The sequence below is a fragment of the Melanostigma gelatinosum genome (assembly GCF_949748355.1).
Source record: "Melanostigma gelatinosum genome assembly, chromosome: 9".
NCBI classification, from domain to species: domain Eukaryota; kingdom Metazoa; phylum Chordata; class Actinopteri; order Perciformes; family Zoarcidae; genus Melanostigma; species Melanostigma gelatinosum.
Genome location: NC_136642.1, coordinates 21,120,364 through 21,145,213, shown reverse-complemented (window position 1 = coordinate 21,145,213; position 24,850 = coordinate 21,120,364). Strand labels below are relative to the sequence as shown.

At 44.1% G+C, this 24,850-nt stretch overlaps 1 protein-coding gene across 1 annotated transcript; it reads left to right on the top strand.

Moving 5' to 3' along the window:
- The first annotated feature begins 290 nt into the window (after positions 1-290).
- On the top strand, positions 291-24,006 carry ibtk (inhibitor of Bruton agammaglobulinemia tyrosine kinase). Its single transcript, XM_079275572.1, has 29 exons — positions 291-418; positions 1,242-2,141; positions 2,315-2,411; positions 3,101-3,225; positions 4,529-4,639; positions 4,869-5,039; positions 5,282-5,399; positions 5,766-5,946; positions 7,766-7,889; positions 8,207-8,384; positions 8,577-8,730; positions 9,194-9,563; positions 9,739-9,995; positions 10,091-10,177; positions 10,277-10,359; positions 10,599-10,636; positions 10,748-10,844; positions 10,958-11,059; positions 11,848-11,965; positions 12,221-12,281; positions 12,796-12,923; positions 13,243-13,355; positions 13,451-13,587; positions 13,893-13,990; positions 14,165-14,263; positions 14,514-14,669; positions 15,514-15,720; positions 20,587-20,719; positions 21,192-24,006. The coding sequence occupies exons 2-29, from the start codon at positions 1,818-1,820 to the stop codon at positions 21,315-21,317; spliced, it is 3,993 nt and encodes a 1,330-aa protein (XP_079131698.1). The 5' UTR covers positions 291-418; positions 1,242-1,817; the 3' UTR covers positions 21,318-24,006.
- The last annotated feature ends 844 nt before the right edge of the window (positions 24,007-24,850 follow it).

Below are 24,850 nucleotides of genomic sequence, written 5' to 3'. Positions count from 1 at the left end.
AGATGAATTCACAACTATATGTTTTTTTTTACATCACACAAATAAACTTCTAAGTTATATTTTCAATATTTTTCTTAACTTTATACTTATGTTCATAATGTTAACCCTCAAATAAAAAATATAGAATAAAATGTCCTATGACATCATAGATACAGCAACAGCATACTCTGAACACAACGAACAAACCCCCAAAAATCAACCAATAGAATACTGCGATGTACACGCCCTGGCCAATCAGAAGGCTCGACAGTAGTGAAGGTTTTTACCCAACCTGCAGGGTTTCAGCGTCCCGTCCTGTCAAAATTAGCACGAGTGAAAAAAAAATGCCCAGCGTCTCCTGTTCGTAGTAATGACACAGTGGATGTACGTCGTTGATGCAACACGCTCCATGTCCTCTTTTTACTTTAACTAGCGGAAGGTAAGAAATGATACAACGTTGAAGTCCATACCAGCTCGCTATCGGTGATGTGTCAGTCTAGCTAGCTTAGCTTGTAGAGCGCGAGCTAACAACACAGGTGACAAACCCGACGTTGAACTGTGTCGTTATCGTTGCTTTTGCTAGCTAACGGTGCCTAAACTGGATAACGTCACACGTCAAGCCCCGTCATAATGTGCTGTGTGTTAAGCGCTAACAAGACACCTGCTGTGAGCAAAAGCAATGATAAACGCGAGTGAAGTTAGTTAGCTGGCAGTTCTGCACAGCCTGCGAGCAAGTTTGTCACATATGTTGGAAAAGATAATCATTTATGATTAAGATAATTCTACGTAAGAAATTGGATCGCAATGGCTTCAACGCCCCATTTATATTACGCAGAAACCAAAGGCGTGGTTGAGTTGGGGTGCAGCTGACATGGATAATATTAACAAGCTAACGGTATTCGGCTAACTTAGCCTGTTACATAATCTTGCTGTTTAGTCAACAATGAGAACCCCCCCCCCCCCCTTGGTAACGTTGGTGCACTATCTTCATGTTAACATTATTTACATGCAACGTTTAAATTCGCCGTAGTCGTATTTGCACAGCGTTGTCAAATAGCTGTGTGGCAAACCTGTCAACTGAGTCTGTGCTCCGCGAGTATGTAATTAGGTCAAACTTGCTCTGACCTTTGCACTTTTGCATCTCATCTTACTATCTGCATCCTACACAGCTGTACTTGCATTTTGTATTTTGCAAGTACGCAAAGTGTGACTGTAGGCCTTCGTTTTTGCACCACTGACTCCTCTCAAATCTCCCCCCTCAGGTACACTCTACAATTATGGAGTTTTGAAAAGAAGAGTGAGCATTTTGGGGGGAAAGGGGGCCTTTCCCCTCAAATTTGATGGTTGGACTGACGAGGAGGGACGTTGGAATCTTTGCCTTTTGTAAATTATTTAAAAAAGAGTATTTAGAGGAAGAAACTATTTTTGCTTACATTGGAATCCACAATTTTGTATAAAACACAAGAGGTTTTGTATTTATTGAATTCTTGATGCCATCGAATGCTGCATGCACCTTAGTTTGTGTCCAACTCTTGGTTGACATGGTGGACTGAAACCAGTCGCAGAGAGGCTCTGGGGTTGCTAGGGTGCCGTGGAACCTCAACACAAGCACAATTCTAGCACTCTAAACCATCTTCACCTTTTGCGGATTTACGCTTTTTTTTTGATGCACGTTTTTCTTCCTGTAGAGCAGCTCTGTTCTAGTACACCATATTAGTGACAGCGTTTTGGATTTGTTACATCGCATTGTTTTGCTTTTGAGTTTTTATTTGTAATTGTGGGCGGTGGGCTGTGACACAAAAGGGAGGAGGGTTCACTGTCAACATTTGGAGGACAGGATGAGTCTAGCACTGCTAGACTGCACCCCCAAATGCCGCTCGCAGCAGCATGCGAACGAGGTGGTGGCGGCACTAACGGGCGGCTCCGAGGGGCAGCTGCGGGCGTTCTTGACCTCTCACTGCCACAACGCCACCACCTTGAGGGATGCCTTTGGTCGCACAGCCCTGCACCTGGCATCCTCGCTGGGAAAGAAGACCCTGCTGGAGTGGCTCCTGGAGAGTAGGAATGCTGACCTGATGGTGAAGGATAAGGAGTCCGGCTGGACCGCTGTGCATCGCAGCGCTTTCTACGGACATATCCACTGTCTCATATCGCTAGTCAAGGTATGTATTTAACGTGGATCTCCAAAAAAGTGCTATTGTCCAATTTACCAAATGAGTCAAATAATGCAACAATATGGAAATTCTAATGTGGTGTCAATAAAGGAAAAGTTCAGATTATTCCTTGCTCATTTTGACTTCACTTTGAATAACTTTGTTTCTCAACATTGTTTCAGCACGGAGGACTTCTCTCCACACAGGACAAGGAGGGTCTCTCTGTCCTGGACCTCACAATGAAGGACAGACCAACACACGTTGTGTTCAAAAACACCGGTAAGAAAAGCTGATGACTTCAGCGCTTAAGTTGGGTCGGATTTATCTGGCACAACTTCTCCTTCCTCCTAGATACACGAAGGACGGAAAAGATGTAGAGAGGTCAAAACCTCCTGCAACACTTGTAGCATACAGAAGAACTTTATTGTGAGGCCAACACGTTTGTGCTTGTGCCCCTCATCGGGGTCCTCGCACACCACAATACAAAGACAAATCTCTTTTTGTTGACATTGTCTTGCATCGATATGACATTAGTGGTGAAACTATGGAACAAGAGTCACCGGGCTTATTGGCATCATGGTGACTCATTCTGTTAAATGATGTATTTCACACTTGTACATGCATGGGATTTAACTCTCCCTGTGCTACGACACATGTGTTTTCTTGCCATAATGATTTGTTCTCTCATTCGATGGAGATGATGTACTGTGGATGAACAGGACATCCTTCTGTTTGATCTGTTCTCTATTTTATCTTCTATTTAAATGTGTCTTTTTATATAGCACTTCATTTATTTTCCTAGCTTTTATGTCTTATGCAAAGCACTTTGACTTGCCTTGTTGTTGAAAGATTCCATACAAATATGCCTTTGTCTTTTAATTGCAGAAAAGACCACTGGTTAAATCAAGCTTCAGGTGGCGGCTGTGTTGTGGTTGTGCATGTAATTGAGTTTTTCTTCCTCATTACAGACCCAACTGAAGTATACACATGGGGAAACAATACTAATTTCAGTCTCGGGCATGGCAATCAGGAGAGCCGACAGCACCCTGAGCTTGTGGATGCGTTTGCCAGGACCGAGGTTTACATCAAGCAGGTAGGCTGACAACACGCCGTTGTTGTTGTCCCCCCGGAGTAGAGTTTTCCTACAGCGTAGGGATTCCCTACCATAAAAACCACAGTCACATGTATCACACCAGTAATGACCTCATGCTTCAACTCTGTGCCAATGCACATGGGTACTCCAGATAAGGCACACCACCTGGGTAAACCAGCAAAACACTCCCTCCCCAGAGTCTGATATTACACAACCTTCTCTTCATAGTAAATCAGCTGTTGTAAAAAAAATACTTTGAAACCTTCCTTGAAAGTGTTACGTTTCACATTTCATAGATGAATGAAGTTAGTGGCTATACAACCATGCCATCAGGAGAAACAAACCGAAAGCCTCAGTAATGTTGTTTGACTGAGTCAAGTAGAGGGCAGGGTTGGTGCTTGAGGCGTGGACTGATTGGTCTTCATTCGTGACTTTGTTAAGCCGGCCTGTGTATGGTTAAACCACGCTGCGCACTGTGCCAGCCCGGCTACAATTTCATGCGTTTGTCATGTGGATCCTCTTAGTGTGATTAATATCGCTGCTGGCACCAGTGCAACTACCCCAGTGGTGTGCGTAGCGTACACACCAGATGCTAGTTATAGTAGCTTAAGTAAAGACTGTGTTGGATGTGTTGTCGTTGTAATCCATTCTTAACACTTTGTATTTGTATGGGGCTTGTGTATTTGTGAGGAAATGATTAATCTGGGCTTCTTGTCCCTGTGTTTTTGGAGTTAACAGAAGAAACCCCGTGTTTAAGGGATGTCTTTCTGACATACAGGACTTGTCATGCAGACTAATTTCATAAAGCCTACTGGGGGACGGACAGATCTGATTTCATGACCACACAATGACCCAGTGCCGCTGCATTTAGTCTTTGTCTTCGTAGCCCAACCCGACAGGTGCCAGAGGTTAAATATTAATTCCACAATGACATGTTTTTAATTAAATGAACTACGCTGGTGTGTACGCATGTGTGCGAATGTCCACATCAATGTGATACTTTGGGAAACATCCCTGCGCCCTATTGAAAGCTTGAGGGTAGCAATGTATTAATAATGATGTTTGCTTTTCCACTTGTGCCCCGGCCTTTGTTGGCATAGTGTTTTACTATCACTACAAGAGGGCTTGGCTGAGGGACATGGAAAGAGATGCATCGCAGCCTCCGCTATGAAGTCCAAATTATAATGACCAGAACCTTTTTATCAGCACAAACTTCAGACTCCTGAAGAATAGAATATGTTGCATTTTAAAATACTGACTCAAAAGAGACGGAAACATGTTTTATCTCCTCTTCTCTCTGTAGGTGGTCCTGTGCAAGTTCCACTCTGTGTTCCTGTCCCAGAAAGGCCAGGTGTTCACCTGTGGGCATGGACTGGGAGGACGACTTGGCCATGGAGATGAGCAGACTTATCTGGTGAAGCTTGTTATAGGGCGTCATTGACATGTGCTAACACTCACCCTATATTTTGAAATTCTGTAAATGAGTCCATATAGCTTAGAAATATTATGTACAACTTCAAAGCCTGTTTGTAAATATGAATCAATCAGTTTCATCATGCTGTCATGTTGTCCAGCTCCTCCTGTACCACAGTAAACACAGGTATGTTTAATCTAATCGTTCTCCTTCTCACTGCTCTCCACAGGTTCCTCGCATGGTGGAGGGTCTGATGTCCCATCACTGCTCCCAGGTGGCGGCAGCTAAAGACCACACAGTGGTGCTGACGGAGGAAGGCTACGTGTACACTTTTGGCCTCAACACCTTCCACCAGCTCGGTCTGGCTCCTCCTCCTGCCTCGGCTCATGTCCCCAAACAGGTAAGCGGTAGCAGGGAGGGCGATGGAAAGGGGCCGACGACGTTTTGCACCGCATGTGACGAGCATTATTCATGTGAATGGGGCAGCAGAACTTGCTGTTTATGTTTTCAAGTATTATTTTGAGATTGTTGTAGTATTTTCTACAACCAGTACTTTGATAATTATCGTTTATGTTAAGTTTAGAAACTCTCAAATTCTGTATACGATTGTTTCAATGTCACTATGATGTGCTGTGTATGCAGGTGTTCTCCAAGACGCTGAGAGGCAGGACGGTGATTGGAGTTGCAGCAGGAAAGTTCCACACAGTGCTGTGGACCAGGGAGGCCGTCTACACAATGGGACTCAATGGAGGCCAGCTGGGTAAGTCTCATTGACGTGTCGGCTAAAGCCGGTGTTGTGAGGGAAAGTGGCGCTGGTAAACCGGTAGAAAGGCGAGACCCACAGCCTGTGTTACACTAACGTGTGAACATGCCAGAGTAAAAAAGATAACGCTAATATTTTTAGCATGCAAGCATGACTAATGATGTGGTTGGAATGGTGCAAATGTTTATTTACTTCTGTAGGAGGTTTGGTGAGGAGGAAAGACCCTCCATCATGTCAGAGGTGGATGACACAAAAGGCTATTATGAGAGTCTTTTCATAAAGCCTTTATTAAACACACACACACTCTCACACGCCGTCTATGGACAACTTGACTTGTTGAACACATTGTGTGTTGTTATCCAGGTTACTTGCTGGATCCCAACGGAGAGAAGTGCGTGACTGCCCCCCGGCAGGTGTCTGCTCTGCACCACAAGGATGTCACCATCGCGATGGCAGCAGCTAGTGACGGAGCAACAGTGGTCGTGACGGAGAAGGGCGACGTCTACTTGCTGGCAGACTACCAGTGCAAGAAGATGGCTTCAAGGTGAATGGGGCAGCGGAACTTACACCACGGCCTTTTACGATTCCACTTCATTAAAAGACTTGTAATAGTCACTCCGTTACATCTCACAACATCAGATGACCTCAATTTAGTTTTTTGAATAACAGCATTTTTATCAGAGCAATAAGTTGAACAAACTGGTCCATAATGCGACGATTACCTCATCCACCACCCACCAAATTGCCAAACACGCGTACTTCATTGATTCTGAGCTGCCCTCTCTAATATCCAGCTTCTCATTGCAGAAGTAGTGAGTACTAGGGTTGTCTCGATACCAAAATTATGACTTCGATGCGATACCTGCCATAAGTATCGCGATACCGATACTTACGATACAATACCAGAATTCGATACAATACCACAAATACGATACCATACTGGTATATTTATCTATAATAGTAATAAATAAAACATCTGTACGGTTCCCTTGTTTACCAGCTTGTTCCTGCCCAGCTTTTTGAACACTTAACAAATGGCATTAATATTAGTATTAGCCTACAGCAAGATATTAATGAAAACTACAAGGTGCCATGATTGCTGCTGGCATCTGTCGGACTGTCTGTGGGAGTGGGTGGGTAAACACAGCTTCATTTACTTGCATAGTGAGTTTGATATTTTCACTTCATATTTTATCTTAATTCATGGAATAATTATTTTTCCTTCACTAAAAATAAAAATAATTATCTCACGATCCACCAGCATGGAGCCATTTTGCATCAATTATGTTTCATTTAGTACACGTTTGTGTGCATTGTGACCTCATGATCATATAGGCTTGTTGTCAAACTAGGCTAAGGCTCCTCGTGTTAGCTGTATATGGGTGAGCTTGGGGGTGTTCATGCTTACCCGTCGTTCTTTGAACTCTTTAAAAAGTTGGGTGTGTCTGTCTGAAAGGTGCTTTGCCGTGTTAGACGTGTTGCCTCACTTAGTCTGTGTGGCTTTGAAACACGTTTCGCAGACGGGTCTCTGTAGGTCAGTGGGCTTTCCTTCACTGTCTGCAATATAGCCAAAGTACTTCCAGATGATACTTCTGGAATCTTGTTTTTCAACAAGCCGAGAACGGTCGGTAAAAAGCTCCTGCATGTCTCCCCTGTGATCACTCGCTGTGAGTGCGCGCGCTGTGTGAGCGCTGGGCAGCCCCGCCCCCTTGCATGCCTGCAGGCAGCATGGCAGGGAGCGGAGCAGCGTGTGCGCTCTGATCGCGCGCTATTTTAACAAAGTGTCGATACTAAAAATATGCAGAGTCGTATCGTTTTTAATGTGCAGGTACCGCGGTACCTTTTTAGTATCGATACACCGTGCAACCCTAGTGAGTACATTTCTTGTTTAAGTCCAGACTTCATTCCAGACTTAAGACTGCATTTGCCAGGCCACTGTAAAGATGTGATCTCTGTAAAGTTCGTGCTCTCTATATTCTTCAGTGCTCATAGATCCCATTTGATATGTGCAGCATTTTCAAGCCACCGGAGACACTGTCCGCTCTGCCTCCGGTATTCTAATCAAACCTAATTTGAATGGCAGCAGATGGTAAATCATCCTCTAAAACTGGAAATTGTTGCCTTATTATTTGATTTGCTTAGTCTAGTGCTGCAAATATCTCTTTGTGGGAAAGTGGGGCTAAGTGCACGCCTCTCTGTTAAAGAGCACTGACACGCAACATTGGATCCACTTGAATGCAGATGTTCAAATGAGCTTCTTCCACCAAGAAATGTGGATCTTCATCCATAGATGGATGAATAAAGTATATTATATTTAAAATGTTAGTATGTTATTTTTTTTCTTCTAATTTTAAATTTTTCAGGCAGCTGAACGTCAAGAAGGTTCTGGTCAGCGGTGGGAGTCTGGACCACCGTGTGGTTCCACAGATCCTCAACGAGGGAGGAGGGGAGAAGCTGGCCATCTTGGCATCAGATGAAGCTGGGAGGGTACGTGCATTTAGAAAGTAGTACAGGAAATGCTTTTCACTCATATTTAGGCACATGGTGCAGACAAGCATCACGAAATAAACTGGCCGAGGTCTATCATGAGACAATAAAACTTTACTTAAATCTCACTTGCTGTTCTAACATTTAGAAACTGAAGCAGAACTTCCCCTGTTGTTGTCTAGCTATATGGAGCGTTGTAGACTGTTATACAATACCAAAGCAGGCCGGTCTATATGGGGTCCTATAAATATATATGGTGACTAAGACTCGTCTGTGTAATGTTCCTTAAGTTTCCTCCGTTTCCGTCCTTCTCTCAGGTGTTCTGCTGGCGCTCCTCTTGCAGCTCTGTGAGACAGTGCCGGTGGGCGTATGGCCGTCAGGTTTTCATGTCGGACATCGCTCTCAGCAAGAACGGCATGATGTTTGTGACTCGGGAGGGGGAGGGCTTCAGTGGCGTGTGGGCTGGAGAGTATCGGAAGTACGGGGAGAAGAAAGGTGAGGGATTGAGGAACACGGTGTGTTCAATCAACAAGTTGGCCAGTGCTTTGCAACCGTCCCAAACTATTTAAATAGTTTTCATTAGACTTGTGACCAAACCTTAGATTTGTCAAGCAAATTTTGGGGGTTTTAAGAAGAACAAGAGTACATTTGTTTTAAATGTAGTTTACATGCTTCTTGTCATCTCAGAGGGCAGCGTGGAGGTCTGTGGCCATTCAGATGCCGGGACACTGTATGAGAGGATTCGCCTGGAGAAGCTCCCGTCTGTCCACAGAGCTGTCAGCATCACCATGGACTCTAAAGGCCGAAACTTTGGAGTGCTTCAGTCCGACCCCAAAACGAGGTACGTTCATAAGTCTGTCTATTTGGTTATTTTGTGCGAGATAGTGAATGGGTTCAGAGCATTTCGAGAAATGACTGTGAGTCAGAGACGTACTTCTATTTTATGACTCATCAGCATTAAACCGGTGATGGGAAGCAAAAAAGAACTGACTTTAAAAGCAGTGTATCCCCAGGGACTCAATAATGATTTACCACAGAATATTATGTTGGGACATTAAGCCAGTTCGGTATTGCACACATTAGTGGACTATTAATCTTATCTGGCTGGGTCTAATTGTCTTTATTTTTAGATCTCTGCCCTGCTGTTAAAGTACTCTGCTTTATTGGAAGCTTCTTGCACTCCAGTTATCAGTCATTTGTCAGAGATTATACTCTTTTATGTTTGTGTTCTCGCTGTATGTGTCCAAATGTTCATCGTTTTGAGATATAAGCTACAATGACGTCCACCCGTGTCTTTGATCCAGCTTGTACGAGATTCCCAGTATTTCTCCGTCCTCCTTCTCCCAACACTTTCGGAGCCTTCTGGACGAGGCGGACGAAATGGACCCCATCCATGACGTGACCCTCCAGGCCGGCGATCGCACCTTCCCCGCCCACAAGTACATCCTGGCCATAAGGTCCGAGTTCTTCCGGAAGCATTTCATGTCCGAGCACGAACTCGACGGAGAAGTGAGGAAGAGCGAGGACGCTGTGGGCTGCGATTTAATCATTCTGGAGAAGATCACGCCGGACATGCTGGAGCACGCCCTGCACTTCATCTACACCGACTCCTGCGAGCTGCTGGTGCACGGGGCCCGGCCGAGAGTCTCGGGGGCCTCGTCGGGACAAAACCAGGTGAGGAAAAGACAAACAAAACCCGCAAAGTGTCATTCACTTTAACGCTCCGCAACGTGATTCGGATACACGGGATTTCAATATATATATATATACTGTTGCTTTAAGTATTTGTTAGCCTTGAAGAACTGAGCCTCTGACTCAGCTGCTCCACTGTCTCTGTTGCCGTGGCCAGGACTTTGAGCAGGAGAGGCTTATCAGCAGCCTGCAGGACCTGAGCCCGAGAGGCCGCTCGGCCCTGGAGGTGTACCGCTCCCTTCCCCCCGCAACCAAAGGAGACGGAGACAAGGCCAAGAGCAAGTGCGCCAAGCCTGGCAAGAGGGGGAAAGGAGGTAAAGGGGACAAGGCCGGGGCCAACGAGGGAGGGGCCAACCCAGTGAAAACCCTGCAGGCTGTTGCAAAGAAGCTGGGCCTGGGGAGTCTGTCTGCACGGTGAGAGACTGAGAGTTGTGCTCTCAAACCCCCGACGCAAAACCAGATGTGGTGTCATTTCCCCTCATTCATGCTCTCTCTCTGTTCCTTCACAGACTGGACGGAGTCAAATTTGAAAGTGGAAAGATCAACGTTACAAACAAGAAAACTGGCAACAAGCCCAAGTTCTACCAGAAAAAAGGGTGCGTTTATGAGTGTATACAATAACAGCTGTAGCTATAGATGAGATGGCAAATAATGGACTTGACTCTTGAATCTCTCTCTTTCTTCTGTCCGTACAGCTCCTATCTTTGTGATGTTACTCTGAAATCTGAAGATGGTAAAGAGTTTCCATGTCACAAGAGTGTCCTCTGTGCCAGACTAGGTAAGGTCAAACCCGTCATCAACCAACCAACCAATCGCAGACGTTCTCATTCATTCATACTGGCGGCGAACGTTTATGTCAAACATTAGCACGCGTGTCCTCATGGAACCCCCCCAGCAAAGATCTATGTGGGCTCTTCAAATAATAGCCTCCTGTGTGTTGAAGCAACTTTTTAAAATGTGACGGCTGTTTGATGTTTTGGACTTACAGAAAGTGAAATGTTTTTACTTTTGTTTCAGAATACTTCAATAGTATGCTTGGAAACCCCTGGATTGAGGTGCTGCCTTATTCATTAACCAGCGTTTTCACCGGTCACAATGCTTGCAATTGATTCTTGTGGACGTAACAGTATCGGCACGGATAATCATGTTGACTTGCGCCCCCTCAGGCCACCTCCTGCTCTGCACTGGAGATGCCCATCAGCTCAGAGATTCTGCAGGTCATTCTAGAGTACATCTACACGGATGAGTCCCACACCATTAAAGGTGACTTCTCAAGTTTCACGTTGATCCCGCAAATTACGATCTTTTATGACTTGTTGCCGAATTTGCACGAAATAGTATTGAGAGGACGCATTGTTCTGTCTTTTGCCCCACAGAGTCTTTGAATGTGGAGTTTGTCTGCAACGTGTTGGTTGTGGCCGACCAGCTGCTCATCACACGACTGAAGGAGATGTGCGAGGTCGCCATCACCGAGAACTGTATGCTGTGCTTGTCTTTTAATCTCATTTCTCATTTAATTCGTCATTTACTTTGCTTTTTAGCTCTTTCCTTTTATCTTGAAATAATACTGCATTCATGTCATGAAAATCACAATTTGATGCAGTGTCGCCCACAGGATTGTGTGAGACTATAGTGGGTTTGACTTCGAGCCCTCGAGGGCGTCACATTTGAAAGTTTAATGTACAAATGTTATTAAGAAGCGAGAGCTATGGAGAACGTTGTACTCTTGTTACATTTAGGCTACTCACTGAGTAGCCTAAATGTAACAAGAGCACAACTGTACAAGTACTGTACTGAAGTACAAATCTGAGGTAGTTGTACTTGACTATTTCCATTTTATGTAACTTTATACTTCTAGTCCTCTACATCTCAGAGGGCGATCTTGTACTTTAAACTTCACTTCATTTATCTGACCTTATCAGTTACCAGTTAGGCTACTTCTGATTCTAAAACCTTTTTTTTAAGAAACATTTTGAATGCAGGACTGTTACGTGTAACAGTAGTTTTTTCTTCAGCAAATCTTTTTTTATCATAAACACATTGGTTGTATAGATATGAATGGTAATGACACATCAAAAAAAGTCCCACTCACAAAGCACAGTGAAAGAAAGTTTGGTCATCATGCATTCTGGGGGTTACTCACGGACTGCTGTCCCTTGTGTTACTCTGTCACTGCAGCACATGTTTTTTACAAATGGGGAATTAGGGAAACTGCTTCTTTGCAATGATTTCCTGTGAATGCCGCTGCTTGTTCTGCTCCCCTCAGTGACTCTGAAGAACGGCGCAGAGCTGCTGGAGTTTGCCACCATGTACAACGCGGAGCAGCTTAAACTCTCCTGTCTCCAGTTCATAGTGGTCAACATGGCTGCCCTGCTGGAGTCAAAGTGAGAATCGCAAGAAATAACCTGAACTGGACTAAAAATGATCTTTTTATTATGCGCTTCGTAGCAGCAAACACAGTGCTACAAAGTGTTCACTATGACTTCAAAAGTACACATTAGTCTGAAGATTATTAAGTATTTATCAGTAAAGTTGTGTACATTTTGATATACTGTATACAGCAGGATAAATGCTTTCCCCCGTAGGACAGACCTAAACATATCTCTGTCTGCGCCTTTTCTTTTTTGTGTTTCCCTCAGAGCGCTGGATATGCTTAGTGATGAAGTGCTGGTGGAGCTCTCTGCAGCCTACAGGAGGATGGTGAGTCACTCCTAGAAACATCCCAATATGCACCATCCTTTCCGTTACTTCGATGTTTGCTTATTGTGTGACTTTGATTTTGATTTTTAAAGATAAAATAACAATTAAAATGCAATTCTGTGAAACAACTTCTTGGAAATCATAGATCTGAATCGTACACAGCTCAATCTTTCAGTTTCCAACGTGAAAGTTCTCAGACTTTAAGAAAACCGTCTCACCAGCTTCACTAAAATGTAGTCACAACAAGCAACTTTTTGTCTTGGAAAAAGGTGATTTGGGGAAAACCTAATGTAACTGTAATTTAGTTTCTTGTATAACTCACAGCTGAATCCAACCTCCGGTACCTTAATACTTATTGGATTTTTTTCTGTGTCATTGCCAATGCAATATGTGCTTTGTTTTGAAATATAGTCAAATATCACGATTGCACCAAGTCCGTCTTGGTTCTGATATCTTAATGTCAATCTGTACACGGTCAGGTTCTGATTTATTCATTTGTTTGTTTTCATTTCAGATCCCAGCCATGCAGAGGAGGATTATCACTCCGTATCCTGGCGCCCCGGACCTCAGTGTGTATGAGGATGAGGATTTGGACTCGGCGTTCAGCCCCAAACTAGAAGCAGAACTGGATCACTCCTGCAGGTACACAAACGGAGGTGTTCAGTACCTCCATGTAGACTCTCATTGTGTCTGTTTCCTGATTTGGCTGCTGTGCAGAGTGGACTCCATGAAGAGGACCTGCTCCCCGTGTAGAGATAAAAGACCAAAGCTAAGCTAACGAAAGCTGATCGTACACGAAAGAAAACATAATGATGAATATGATATTCCATTTCTGCCAATAAATCCCACACACTGGACCCTTAAGGGCAGCAGGAGCTTACCAGGCTATGTGCAAGTCCTTGCAGATGCCTGCTAATGATTGTACCACATTACCCCCCCCCCCCCCCCCCCCTCCCTCCAGGGAAATCCTGTTAAAGAAGGCCAAGATGAAGGCTAAAAAGAAACCGCGGCGGCACTCTGACAGCTCAGGAGGCTACACTCTCTCTGGTATCATTCACAGTCCCCCTACTGCAGGTATGCTCAAACATCAGCGCCTTTATAAACGGTCAGGCTGTTGTGGGTTAATACAGTATGTACTCGTCCCACTAACACACTCTCTCTGTCCTCAGTGGTCTCCCCGTGTCTGGTAAAGTCAGTCAGGGCGAACTCAACAGAGTCTCTGCTCACATCCGACTCAGAGGGCAGCTACGTGGGGGTGGGCAGTCCCCGAGACATCCAGTCCCCCGTCTTCCATAACAGACCCGAGGTTAACGTCCGACCACCGCAACAATCGCATATACAACAGATGATTCGTTATTTGGGGGGATTTTTTCATAGCTCTGTGCACGTCCAAGTACTACTCTGCTTGTAATTGTGCTGCCTTCTATGGGTCATTTAAAAGTACTACACAAAGTCATACTTAACTGAACCATTTGCTATTGTTTTCACCACGTTAGATAATGAAAGGAATGTGACTACAAGGAGTTGAGTGGTGGATGTAATACTCAAAAAAGACAGATGAGAGATAAAATAGTTGTTTATCATCTGACTGAAAAGCTTCTCTTCCTGCAGATGATAAAGACTCCACCCAGCACCCCGACCTCCCTGAGGGAGCCCCCCCCAGCTCCCCCCAACTCTGCTCCACGAACCATCCCCCAGGTCCTTCCCTGGTAAGATTGACTTAATGATCCTAAATTAAAAAAAACTTCTGTTTTACAGTCTGTTTGGTTTTTCCCCTCCTCCTCCTTGAACCATATACTGTAGATAGAACACTGAAAAGCAGGTTTGAAATCTGAGCTGCATGTTCTAGGTACTATGTGTGACTGTGTTATTACAATCTGCAGTCCTGCTCGTCCAGCCCCAGTCCTGGATCTGAGGACCATCATGGACATGGAGGCCAACTCTCTGCAGACCCTCGGAGCAACTCCTAAAAGCCCCGGAAGGTGCGAGCCGTCCACTTTTTTTTTTTTTTACTCTTATTTACAAAGAAATAATTTAGACTGTGTTCTTAATCGGAGGCAGTGATGGCAAAAGTACAGTTGAACTGTTGCTTTATTTATAATTTATAAAATGTGATGCAGTTCGTCCTATTGCCCAGTCTGAAGGACAGCACTACTGTCACATGAGTGAGTCATATTTGTTTAATGTTATTCACTTCAGCTAACAGCACATATTTTTTTCTCCTGCTTGCAGTGTCGGCACCAGCATCAAGCACTCCCCTGTTCCCACCAAACTGTCCCAGAAGCAGAGGAAGATGTTGGCCATGGCCAACAAGGAGGCCAGTGTGGAGTCCACTGCATCCAAACCAACCCCTGCAGTCACCGCGTCAAAAAGCAGTGGGAAGGCCTGGTGAGTGAGCCCAAATGTGAAGACCACTACGGTCCACTACACACAGCTGTCAAGAAATAACTTCCTGTTTATGAGTTCACAGCTCATCGCCAATGTGTCAGTTAGTTTTAAAGCTGCAAGGCCAGAAAGTATTATTTGTACGTGTTTGTGGATTGGGTCGCCTCAAATAACAAACCCCAAGAGAGTTGTCACCCAACTACAGTTCCCCTCAACTTTAGCATCTTTCAGCGAGTTGTTTGCGGTTTACAGGCGACAATGAACAGGGTGGAGGGGCTATTGTAACCTCAATGTAAAGTCAACTTTATTTGTCATCGCATACACAAAGAACAAACTTATCTAAAACACGTTGTAGATGGTGTTCGTCAGATCTGCAACAGTGATCAGGTCCATACATACTGTTGATACTAGAACCGAAGCTCTGCATGTACAAGTTGTCATTGCTGTTAAGGGTGGAGGAATCTGCACATCCATTCTAGAGCGTTATAGCTCATGGCCCCCTCTGCTGGCCACGAAATAATGGTACCCGTTGACGGTAGATCCTCCTCCCTCGCCTGCTTCACATTTAAGAGTACCACAGCTTTTTTGGGATATACACAATAAATTACGGTTGGAGAAGCAAGCTTGTCGGTCGGTGCAATCCCCCGGACCGGCAGGTCTAAATCTGGGTGAGGAAAGTGAAAAGTAGGGCATGCCCCTCCCTCATTACCACCACTGAAGTGCCCTTGAGCAAGGCCCTTCAGCCCAACTGCCCCAGTGCAAAAAAAAAAGAAGTGCTCATCTTTTTACTTTTATCATGAATCCATGTGTCATACATGCTATTTCTTTCTATGTGTCGTACCTGCAGGGCAACAGCAGTCCAGTCCCCGCCCTCCTCGTGCTCATTCCGAGCGCTGCTGGAGGAGGAAGAGGAGGAGAACCGCTTGATCAGAGCGGCACAAACAGGAGCCCAGAGGGCCCCAGGTGCCCAGGTGTCCCCTGTCACCACCACCTCTGCAGCCAGGAGGGTCACGTTCAAATGCGCCGACAGCAGCGAGCCAGAGCGACCCACTGGGTGAGCATCTGGCACGCATGCACGCATGCACGCACGTACGCACGCACGCACACACGCGCGTACTAGAGTACAAATGCACACGGGGAAAAAAGTTGCTGCCAAAACAATGTTGACTGTTGTGTACTGCTGTTTTCCACTTGGTGGCACTGTTGAGGTGTTCTCATAAAACTGCAGCTCTCTCACAGACATTATAAGCTACAGGAAACCACATGAACAGTCATTCCCCAGTATTCCAATACTAACATACGCAACACAATACCTAATCCAAGCCTTAGTTAAAATATTTACTATAACTTATTACAAACGTATTATATCCGGCCTAATTATTTTCTCATCTCATCAGTTTATTTATTGGTTTATTTGAATGGGACAGTGCACATTAATACAAATATTTCTGCAAATGTGCCAGAGTTAGCCAAAAGGCTATTTTTCATCTGTACTCCCAAAAAAAAGTTAGATGCAACTCGGAGATTAGAAACGGTTCTGACACAGACGATATCTGGCTTTGAGATTAAGAAATGAAAGGGGAAGTAACGATGAGTGTTTATCTAAGACTGGCTTTCCGGGGGAAGACAGTCTTGACTGGACAGCAGCCCCTCTAGTTGAGAGGCGGGATGCTCTGGTCCGAGTGAGGTGAACAGCTCTTAATGACCCGGTGCAGCTGGGTTGACCTGCCCGCCGACACAGAGTCATCCTGACCGTTGCAACATCCCCATGACAGCTGGACAAACACAGTACACACACACACACACACACACACACACACACACACACACACACACACACACACACACACACAGTGTGAGCTCCAGTCTGTAAATATGCATTTCTAGTTAACTTTCATACAATTGTTCATGAAGACAGATTACTTTTTATTTGCTATTATTTCGTGTGTGTGTGTCGGAAAACAAAATGAAACTGTGGAAGTGTTGAGCCATCTTCAGTCATTTCACGACTTATAAGTGAACTTCCTCTCGCTCGCTTTTTGCTTTTGTAAGTGCGTCTCTTATCTGACATCATGCTTCCTCTTCTGTATCGTTGAAGCGTGGCTAATCTTCAGAGCAGACTTCTAGATACTAAACAGCAGTGAGTCACCGGTGAAGCTGGTGATGTTAATCAGTGTTGATAAGGGCAGCCCTCATGTCACAACGGATCATACAGAACAGGGAGCAGGTTTCAGGCTCCTCTTGGTATTTGGATGAGCAGAGAGACGGACGAGTTCAAGGCTCAGGAAGCGGCAGCGGCCTCGTATATTCTCATGTCTTCCCTCTTTTTCCATATCCCAAGTCAGAATTACTAGAGATGCCTTTTTAATCTTTTTAGTCTTTTTATTTTCTCTCTCTCCTTATGTCTTATTAGTCCTGCGGCATAGCAGACCAATTGTTCAAATTGTTCTAAAAGCACCAAAATTGGCACACATGTAGATTAATATATTCTAAACATTTTTGGATATGGAGGCATTCAAGATTAGCCATGTGGAAGATATGGCGGCCATTGTTCAAAATGGCCGTCATTTACCTTTTTTTTTTTTTTACATATTCCTTTTTTTTTTACATAATTCCTTTTTTTACATCAGAATTAACATCAATAAGTGTTTAACAGATATTTAGATGAATCTTCTCAAAAATGGCTCCCAAACTTTCTGCCATTTTGTGGAAAAAGTAGACATTTGATGAAGATTTCAATACTTTATTTCAAAATTCTATTTTTTTTTCAAATTGCTGGCAAAATTGCAATGGAATGGTAGTCAAAATAATACACAGAGTACGGGGAGTTTACAGTATGGTCAAATTGTAGTTATATAGTCGACCAGAAGCCGTCTCTAGGCACAGTACTTACAGTTATACATTTATGGATAGATCTAATATAAATGAACAAATCTAAGTGGACACAATAAACAGTTGCCAATACAATAACTTTCAGTATTGTGTAATCCTGCAGTACATACATGTAATACAATAACGTAGATTTTGCCACACTATGATTCTGAACTTTTCAAATCTGGTCACCAGGATTATGAATGTCTACAGATCATAATGTTGGCTAACAAGTTTTCTGTCCTAATCTACTGGCCAGTGTCTTCAAACATATATCGACGAACTATCTGTGCAGCACGCGCAAGGTGAACTGCCTCAGTGTCACAGTCTTGCTCACAGGCTTTGCCTAGCGCTTCAGCAATGTCTTCATCAAACGCTAGTAGAACATCCCGGCCTTTGCTCTGGGATCTCAGGCCTGGTAACTGGGCTAACAGGCGCTCTTTCAGCCTTGTGCTATTAACTTTCTTGCACAAAGCAACCCCGAGCTGTTCCATTCTTGTCGTGTATAGCTTTGCAAGATCTGCAAGTCTGAAGACTGGGGCGGTGCCCTCTTCTAGGTGGGTTTCCTCGATATACAGGACCAGTTCAGCCAGTACGATTCTTGACATCACACCTTCATGGTCAGTTTTCTGCTCGGCTTCTACAGTGGTCTTTGCACGATAGTAAAGAGCCAACAAACACTTGGAATGGTACTTGGCCTCCAGAGCCACCATATCACCCATGCTGAGCCTGGCCATGAGTTCATTGTCCCCAACTTGCGCTGCACACTTCCGTACGCGTGTGTCCACCTGGAAGGTTGCTACTTCATGTAGGGTCTCTGTGCCAGACTTTCCACAGAAAAAGCAGGAGGTGTCGCTGGTAGTAGCTTCTGAAGAGTGTGTTCTGGCGCGCTTCTGGGACATTGTCAGTACTACCAAATGCTGAGCTGCTTGCGATGAGTCTCTTCTCTGCTCTTCGTAGCATTGTGTTATTGTATTTGAGCATACATGTTTTATGCCACTTGGCCTGGTGGGCAACCATTGTCGCCTCAACACCTTGTCCTTCATCTAGTCTCTGTAACTGAACAGTTCTTGGCAGTTTTCCTAGTTCATCAAACTTGACCAAGTTTGCAGCCATTGTCGTGTATCCACTCCCAGGGTCTTGGCGTTTAGACAGTACTGGGCAGACAAGTGACTCTGATGTCTCCTCTTGACATACAAGACACAGCTTCCAGTTTGTCTCAGTAGGTGTTGTGGGAGTACGTCGCTCAAAAGTATCGACCAGTTGGAACTTCTGCAGTCTGGAACAACGCGTCTCTGATGTCAGGTGGTGGTGGTGCTGCTGCTGTAAGGTGGTGCTGCTGCTGCTGCTGTATCAACGCCTCACCTGCAAAGACACAAAACAACACCATGTTAACACAAGCTACTACTACAAGTACCATGACTATCAACACTCAACACTATACTATTACTATTAATATATATATATATATATACTATTACTGCAGCCGCCGTCACTGCCACCACCGCTGCAAAGTAAAACTCATTTTTCTTGTAAAATGGTAGCCATTCTATTTGGTAAGCACACAAGTATGTGTAATTGTACAATACTTATCACCTCTAGCACACTTATCACCTCTAGCATCCACAAAAAGACAAATTATGGTACATATTCAATGACGCTAATGGTAAATAGCGGCCATTTTGAAAAATGGCCGCCAAATGTGCTACGGGGAGAATCTTGAATGCCTCCATATCCAAAATTGTTCAGAATGTATTAATCTACATGTGTGCCAATTTTGGTGCTTTTAGAACAATTTGAACAATTGGTTTCGTATTTTTTACTATGCCGCTGGACTATATGAATATTTCCAGAGGTCTCTCTTGGCCAGATGAACAGACTTTCCGTATAGTTTTAACATGCATCATAGTGACTGATTTGGAATGTGTTTGGCCACATTCATAACAAACTGTTAATGCGGTGTGTCGCCAAGCCTCGCAGAGCAGCTACTAAATATGAAGTCACTTGAAGCGCACACAAATCAGATTGCAGGAAGCTCATGTCGTCTGTGTGACATGTCATATTTTACATGTCGTGTTGAATAGGTGTTCAGGATCCCTGTGGGAAAAGGCAAGACGGGTTGTCAACCGTCAGTCGAAAAATATGAACATTCAGAGAGGAAATAATGATATTACTTGATGCTTTGGCAATATTGTCCTTGTCTAAGAAGAATATATTTCAGCTAAGCATTTAGAGCAAGCATTAAGATTTTGTATTCTGTTTTGTGTATAATATTGTTTTGGGGGTAAACCAGGAACAGCAGTAATCTCATTTTCTGAACCTAATTTTCTGGTAATGAAGGAATGTGTCTGTTTTTCACATCGGCTTACATTGAGTTTCCTGTTTCTTACCGTCTATAATCAATCATTTCATGCCTCCGCCCCAATCAAAGCCGTGGCCTGAGTGTGTTCATCAGAGAAAGAAAAGCTGTAAAAAGCCCACTGTATGCTAAACAGCCTGAAACACAGCTTGACATGAATCTCAATTTGCACATTATCGGTTAAGATTTTACTGAAATTGACGTAATTTGCTCGCGATTGCTTTAGATTGGCTCAGCCATGTTATGTAACTATCATGTGTTTCCTTTTAATGTGGCACCCTTCTGTAGAGTGCTGTCACAAAACATGATTTGGGTTGTTTACAGCCCAAAAACATCTGATTTAATGTGATAAAGAAATGAAATAATCAGTAGGCGGTATGTACTGTATTTATGTATCGTACCGCAGCTGCAAGGTGCTGGAAAAGCTTAACCGTGCTTGAATTTGACTTTGATAAAAAAAAAAAAGAAGGTGTAATGCTGAATTACGTTGCTCTGTATCTGCTGGATGTAGGAGGCTTGTGAAAGCCAGGGAAACAGGCGGCCGCTCACACACAGCAGCTTGTCAGTAGCGGTTGACTCGACCTTTGTCCGTGCACTCAGACTCTTGTTGCTTTCCCTATCACAGCAGCAGGCACTGATACCCATTTTCTCTCTCTCTCTCTCTCTGTGTCACCCGTCTCCCCCCCTCAGGCCCTGGGTGCTGGGAGCAGTGGGCAGCCCTCCCCTCTCCTCCCTGGTGACCTTTGCCTCCATCGTGGAAGAGGAGAAGGAGCAGGAAGCCGCACTGATCCGCAGCCGGGAGAAGCCGCTGGCGCTCATCCAGGTAGTACGTCTTCTCTGTGCGCGTTAGCGCTCGCACACTCACCCACACATGCAGGACGCACTCCTGCCATGACTGAACGTGTGTGTGGAATCCAAGTGGAAAACCTAGTGGTGGTGCTTCAGGGTGGTATGGCCGCAGTCTGCATGCCTCTCCTTTCTATCCCTATCTGGCAGTTATGTATCTAATGAAGACCACGCTCCGTACAGTGTTAGCTGTGGTTAGCAGTGAGCTGCTTCCAGTTTGCTCTCTGAACAGCCGTCCCTGCTCTTCTCCAGACGCTGCCAGGCTTCTGTCAGCGCCTTCTCAATACACTCCCTCCCCCCTCCCTTATGGCTTTCTGGTTGCCATTATGTAAAACACCCTCATTATCATTAAGCGCACTGTGTCAGCGGTTTCTCCTTCACCCTCAAATGTGCTGTGGTTTTACTGCCCTCAATATGTCTTTTTTTTGTTTTTGTTTTTGTTCCTTTAGATTGAAGAGCGGGCAATCCAAGACCTTTTGTTGCACTATAAAGCGCACGACAGCCCCGATGAGCTGATCGTGGTGGAGAGGTCTTCCAGAGGTCCTATGGCAGCCCCGACCTGGAACAAACACTAATGTGTAACAGCCCAGCCGCTCCATACCAACAAAAAGAGAACGTCCTCTGCAGTTGTCCGTCTGTATGGTTTTAACAGCGTCCCTTCTGCAGCTTCCCCGCAACATCCTCCGATCCGTCAGTCCGTGGTGAGATGCACCTCAGACTCCAGCCCGGTGTGGGAGGGGTCTGATGCAAGTGTGTGCTCGTCTCTGCAGTGTTACTTCAGGTTTTTATTTTGACTGCTGCACCGCGTTGTGTTTGTATGAGAGAGTGAATGTTTTTCATAGCAGAGTGTGGTCCCCGACACAACGTTTTGGGCCTGGGATTACTCATGCATGTTTGTCCTTTTCTTTTCTTTCGGTGGGTCTTTACTTGGCAAAACAATAAGTCTACAGTAAAGTAAACTACTTTTCCAAAAAACAGTTGTGAAGTTAAACTGGCCAAAGAAATGGAGGCGTTCTGTTCGAGCCACAAAATGGGTCACGTCTGAATCTGTGGAAGCTCTCAATGTGATCAACAAAGTGCCAATTAACTGTGGCAAAGCTTCATTTGTAGTTAAGAGTTAACATGAGCTGTTTACCAAGGCAGTATCCTTTTTTCTTCTCATAGTTTTGACTGATTGATTCAGCTTTGCAGTCACATGGTAATCCTGCTGGACTAAATGTGTATGTTTTTCATATTTGATGCTGTTATACTGAATGGCGATTGTTAAAAAAAAAGAAAACGGCTTTCTAGCCTTTGAAGTTATCACCAGTGTGTTTTTGAGAAGGTGGTGTGCCTTTTTTCAAATAAGGAATTCAGTTACAGCAGCTAAAACACCATTCATCTCGTCATTATTCAGTCGTTTAACTCTCCAGCGGTTCTCCTGGGGCCAATGTAAGCTTGGTAGGTATCTTCCGATCTGGACCGTGTTATGTCGTCTTCAGATGCCATTTTTTTGTGTGTGAGACTTCAGGATGTGATGGGAAAATGGCATGTAATAAAATAACTCACCTGTGCAATGATCCCGTCTCAATTTTCAGTTTAGATTGCAGCAAACAGAATGAAAGAGAGAGAGATTCCATTTTCTCCATTATTTCCTTGTCTTTTAATAAAGCAGAAACTTTTACTGGAAAAATGTGACTCTCCGTGCATCTGAAAAAGACTTAATCTGCCCGTCTCCTGACACTTTGGCTGCCCTGCATGAGCAAAGGCCCATTATCGAGTCTCAGCCCGTGATTAACTGCGATGACCCTGATCTGAACAGCGAGTGTGGCGATTTAGGGGTTTTATTGGCTGTAATTGCAGGTAGAGCATCGCATCGGAAGTCAGGGAGAGACCGCTCGTGGGGGGGAATATCAAGTACACATTAGGATCTATTAGTCGCTGCGGAGATGACGCGAGTCAACGCCTCACTCCGCAATGAGCCGGGCTGACAGGACTGCTCATCCTGAGCGTCTGTGCGCTGACTAGAAATGTAATGTTTATCAGCGAGTGAAGAGCAGTGGTGTACAGTAACGAAGTAGAAATACTTCGTTACTGTACTTAAGTAGTTTTTTGGGGTATCTGTACTTTACTTTACTACTTATATTTCTGTTGACTTTTACTTTTACTTCACTACATTTTGCAAAGAAAACTGGTACTTTTACTTCGATACATTTCCCCTGAAACCTTCGTTACTCGCTACTAAATCAAATCTATCTTTAGAAACAAAATGAATCATGAGAGCAGCGTCGGGGACTGTGGTGGAACACAGACTGCAAGCAAGCAGGTTTGGTGAATCAGTGGTCCTAGCAGCAAGTTAAATCATTGGTTCATCACGTTAATGCGCAATTACAAACAAGTGCTCTCAAAGCCGCCGCGTTTTGATTCCCAGTGATGCCCAGGATGCTACATGCTATAAGCTAGCGGGCGACTACATGAGTATAATTCCACTGTACGATGACTGATTTCATGATGGAAGCAGAAATGGAAGCTCCTGCTACTCCCGCAACAAACGACGGTGGTGACGAAGACCAACATCAGTGGATCGCTAGCGAGTTAGTGAGCTGAGGAAGTGTTGACAGGATTGACGGGAGCCGAGAGAGCGTTAGCATTAGCGTTAGCATTAGGGAAATCCTTCGCAGCTGTGCGCAAGCTGTCTGTGACGCTGAACACACCTCTACCTGCCTCAGCGGCCTGTGAAAGACTATTTAGCATCGCAGGACTAGTCTTCAGCCCAAGAAGAGCGAGACTGAATTCTCGCAATTTTGAAAACCAACTTCTTCTGAAGATGAACAGGATATTTTTCAGTTTCAAGTAATGACTGGGTTGTTCCTTTCGGTGCTGCTTTAGTATTGATCATGTTTTGATATTTGAGTCATGTTGTGGATGATCAGATGGAGTTATGATGGTAGCAGTCGCCCAATTGCAGATCCAGCTTGAGCAAAACCTTTGTCTGTTGTGTTCAAATCAGGCCCATAGGAGTTTACAAGGCAGGTGTCCTTTCTCAAACCACTGACCTGATGCATCAAGTGGATATTTTTTGCTGAACATAATATTATGCATTGGTCCTCTACATCCTCTAGTCTAATGAGCAGACTTATAAACGCACTGTTACAACTCCTTCATAGTGCCATATTGTTTTTCGGAGAATTATGATGATAAGTTCATAGTAGATGCAAAAGTATACTTATGTACAATATATTATGTTGAACATTGTTGCTCCAGAATGGATCACAGCCAACCCAATTATGTTCAACACAGCTCCATGTCCTTGGTCATGGTGCCACAGCACTTAAAAGAATAAACTTCATAATTCTCAAAATTCTGACCCTTTGCTTTTTTATTAACAGCATTTACTTGTACTTTTACTTTCAATGAACAGGTTATGATGTTCATTTAATGTTCAGGTTGTGATGTACATTTAATATCAGAAAATTACTTTTGTACTTAAGTACAATAAATATCAGATACTTTAAGACTTTTACTCAAGTAGTATTCTAATCAGTGACTTTTTACTTTTACTGGAGTAGTTTTCCAGTAAGGTATCTTTACTTTTACTCAAGTATAGCTTTTCAGTACTTTATACACCACTGGTGAAGAGCCGCCCTGAAGCAGCCAAGCTAATGTATTTGAACATGTGCCCTCTCTCTATAAGGGCCTTTAGTATCCTGGTTTTATCTAATTCACAATATGTTGTTTATAAGGAACACAATGTGAGGAACTTGGTCATTAATATCCCCGTATACCGGTACATGATTCCTGATCATCTGTGTGCAGTCTTGATAACTCGCCATCCTTCCAGAAGTAGCCCTTTATCAGCTATGCCTGTCATGTTCCAAATGCATTCATTTGATCTGATTTTAGACCGTATGTTATTCGACTTAATGCTTTAAAAGAATGGATTGTTACATTTGTTTTCGTACAACTGAGCTGCAACGTTCAGGCCGCTTTGGTCAGTTTTGCATTCATACTGCAGCAGAAGCTGGATGTTTCAACCATTAAATGCTATCCATTACTTTTAGCTAACTAGTTAAACGAAATATACATTTGTTTTGTAAGCCATTTATCCGTTCTTTGTAGCTATGTATTT

Bases quoted from the DNA above. Each gene is read 5' to 3' on its own strand.
- ibtk (XM_079275572.1), top strand. From the start codon at position 1,818: ATGAGTCTAGCACTGCTAGACTGCACCCCCAAATGCCGCTCGCAGCAG. The intron at 13,356-13,450 runs GTATGCTCAAAC...CTCTGTCCTCAG, and splicing joins TCACAGTCCCCCTACTGCAG to TGGTCTCCCCGTGTCTGGTA. The intron at 13,588-13,892 runs GTTAACGTCCGA...CTCTTCCTGCAG, and splicing joins TCTTCCATAACAGACCCGAG to ATGATAAAGACTCCACCCAG.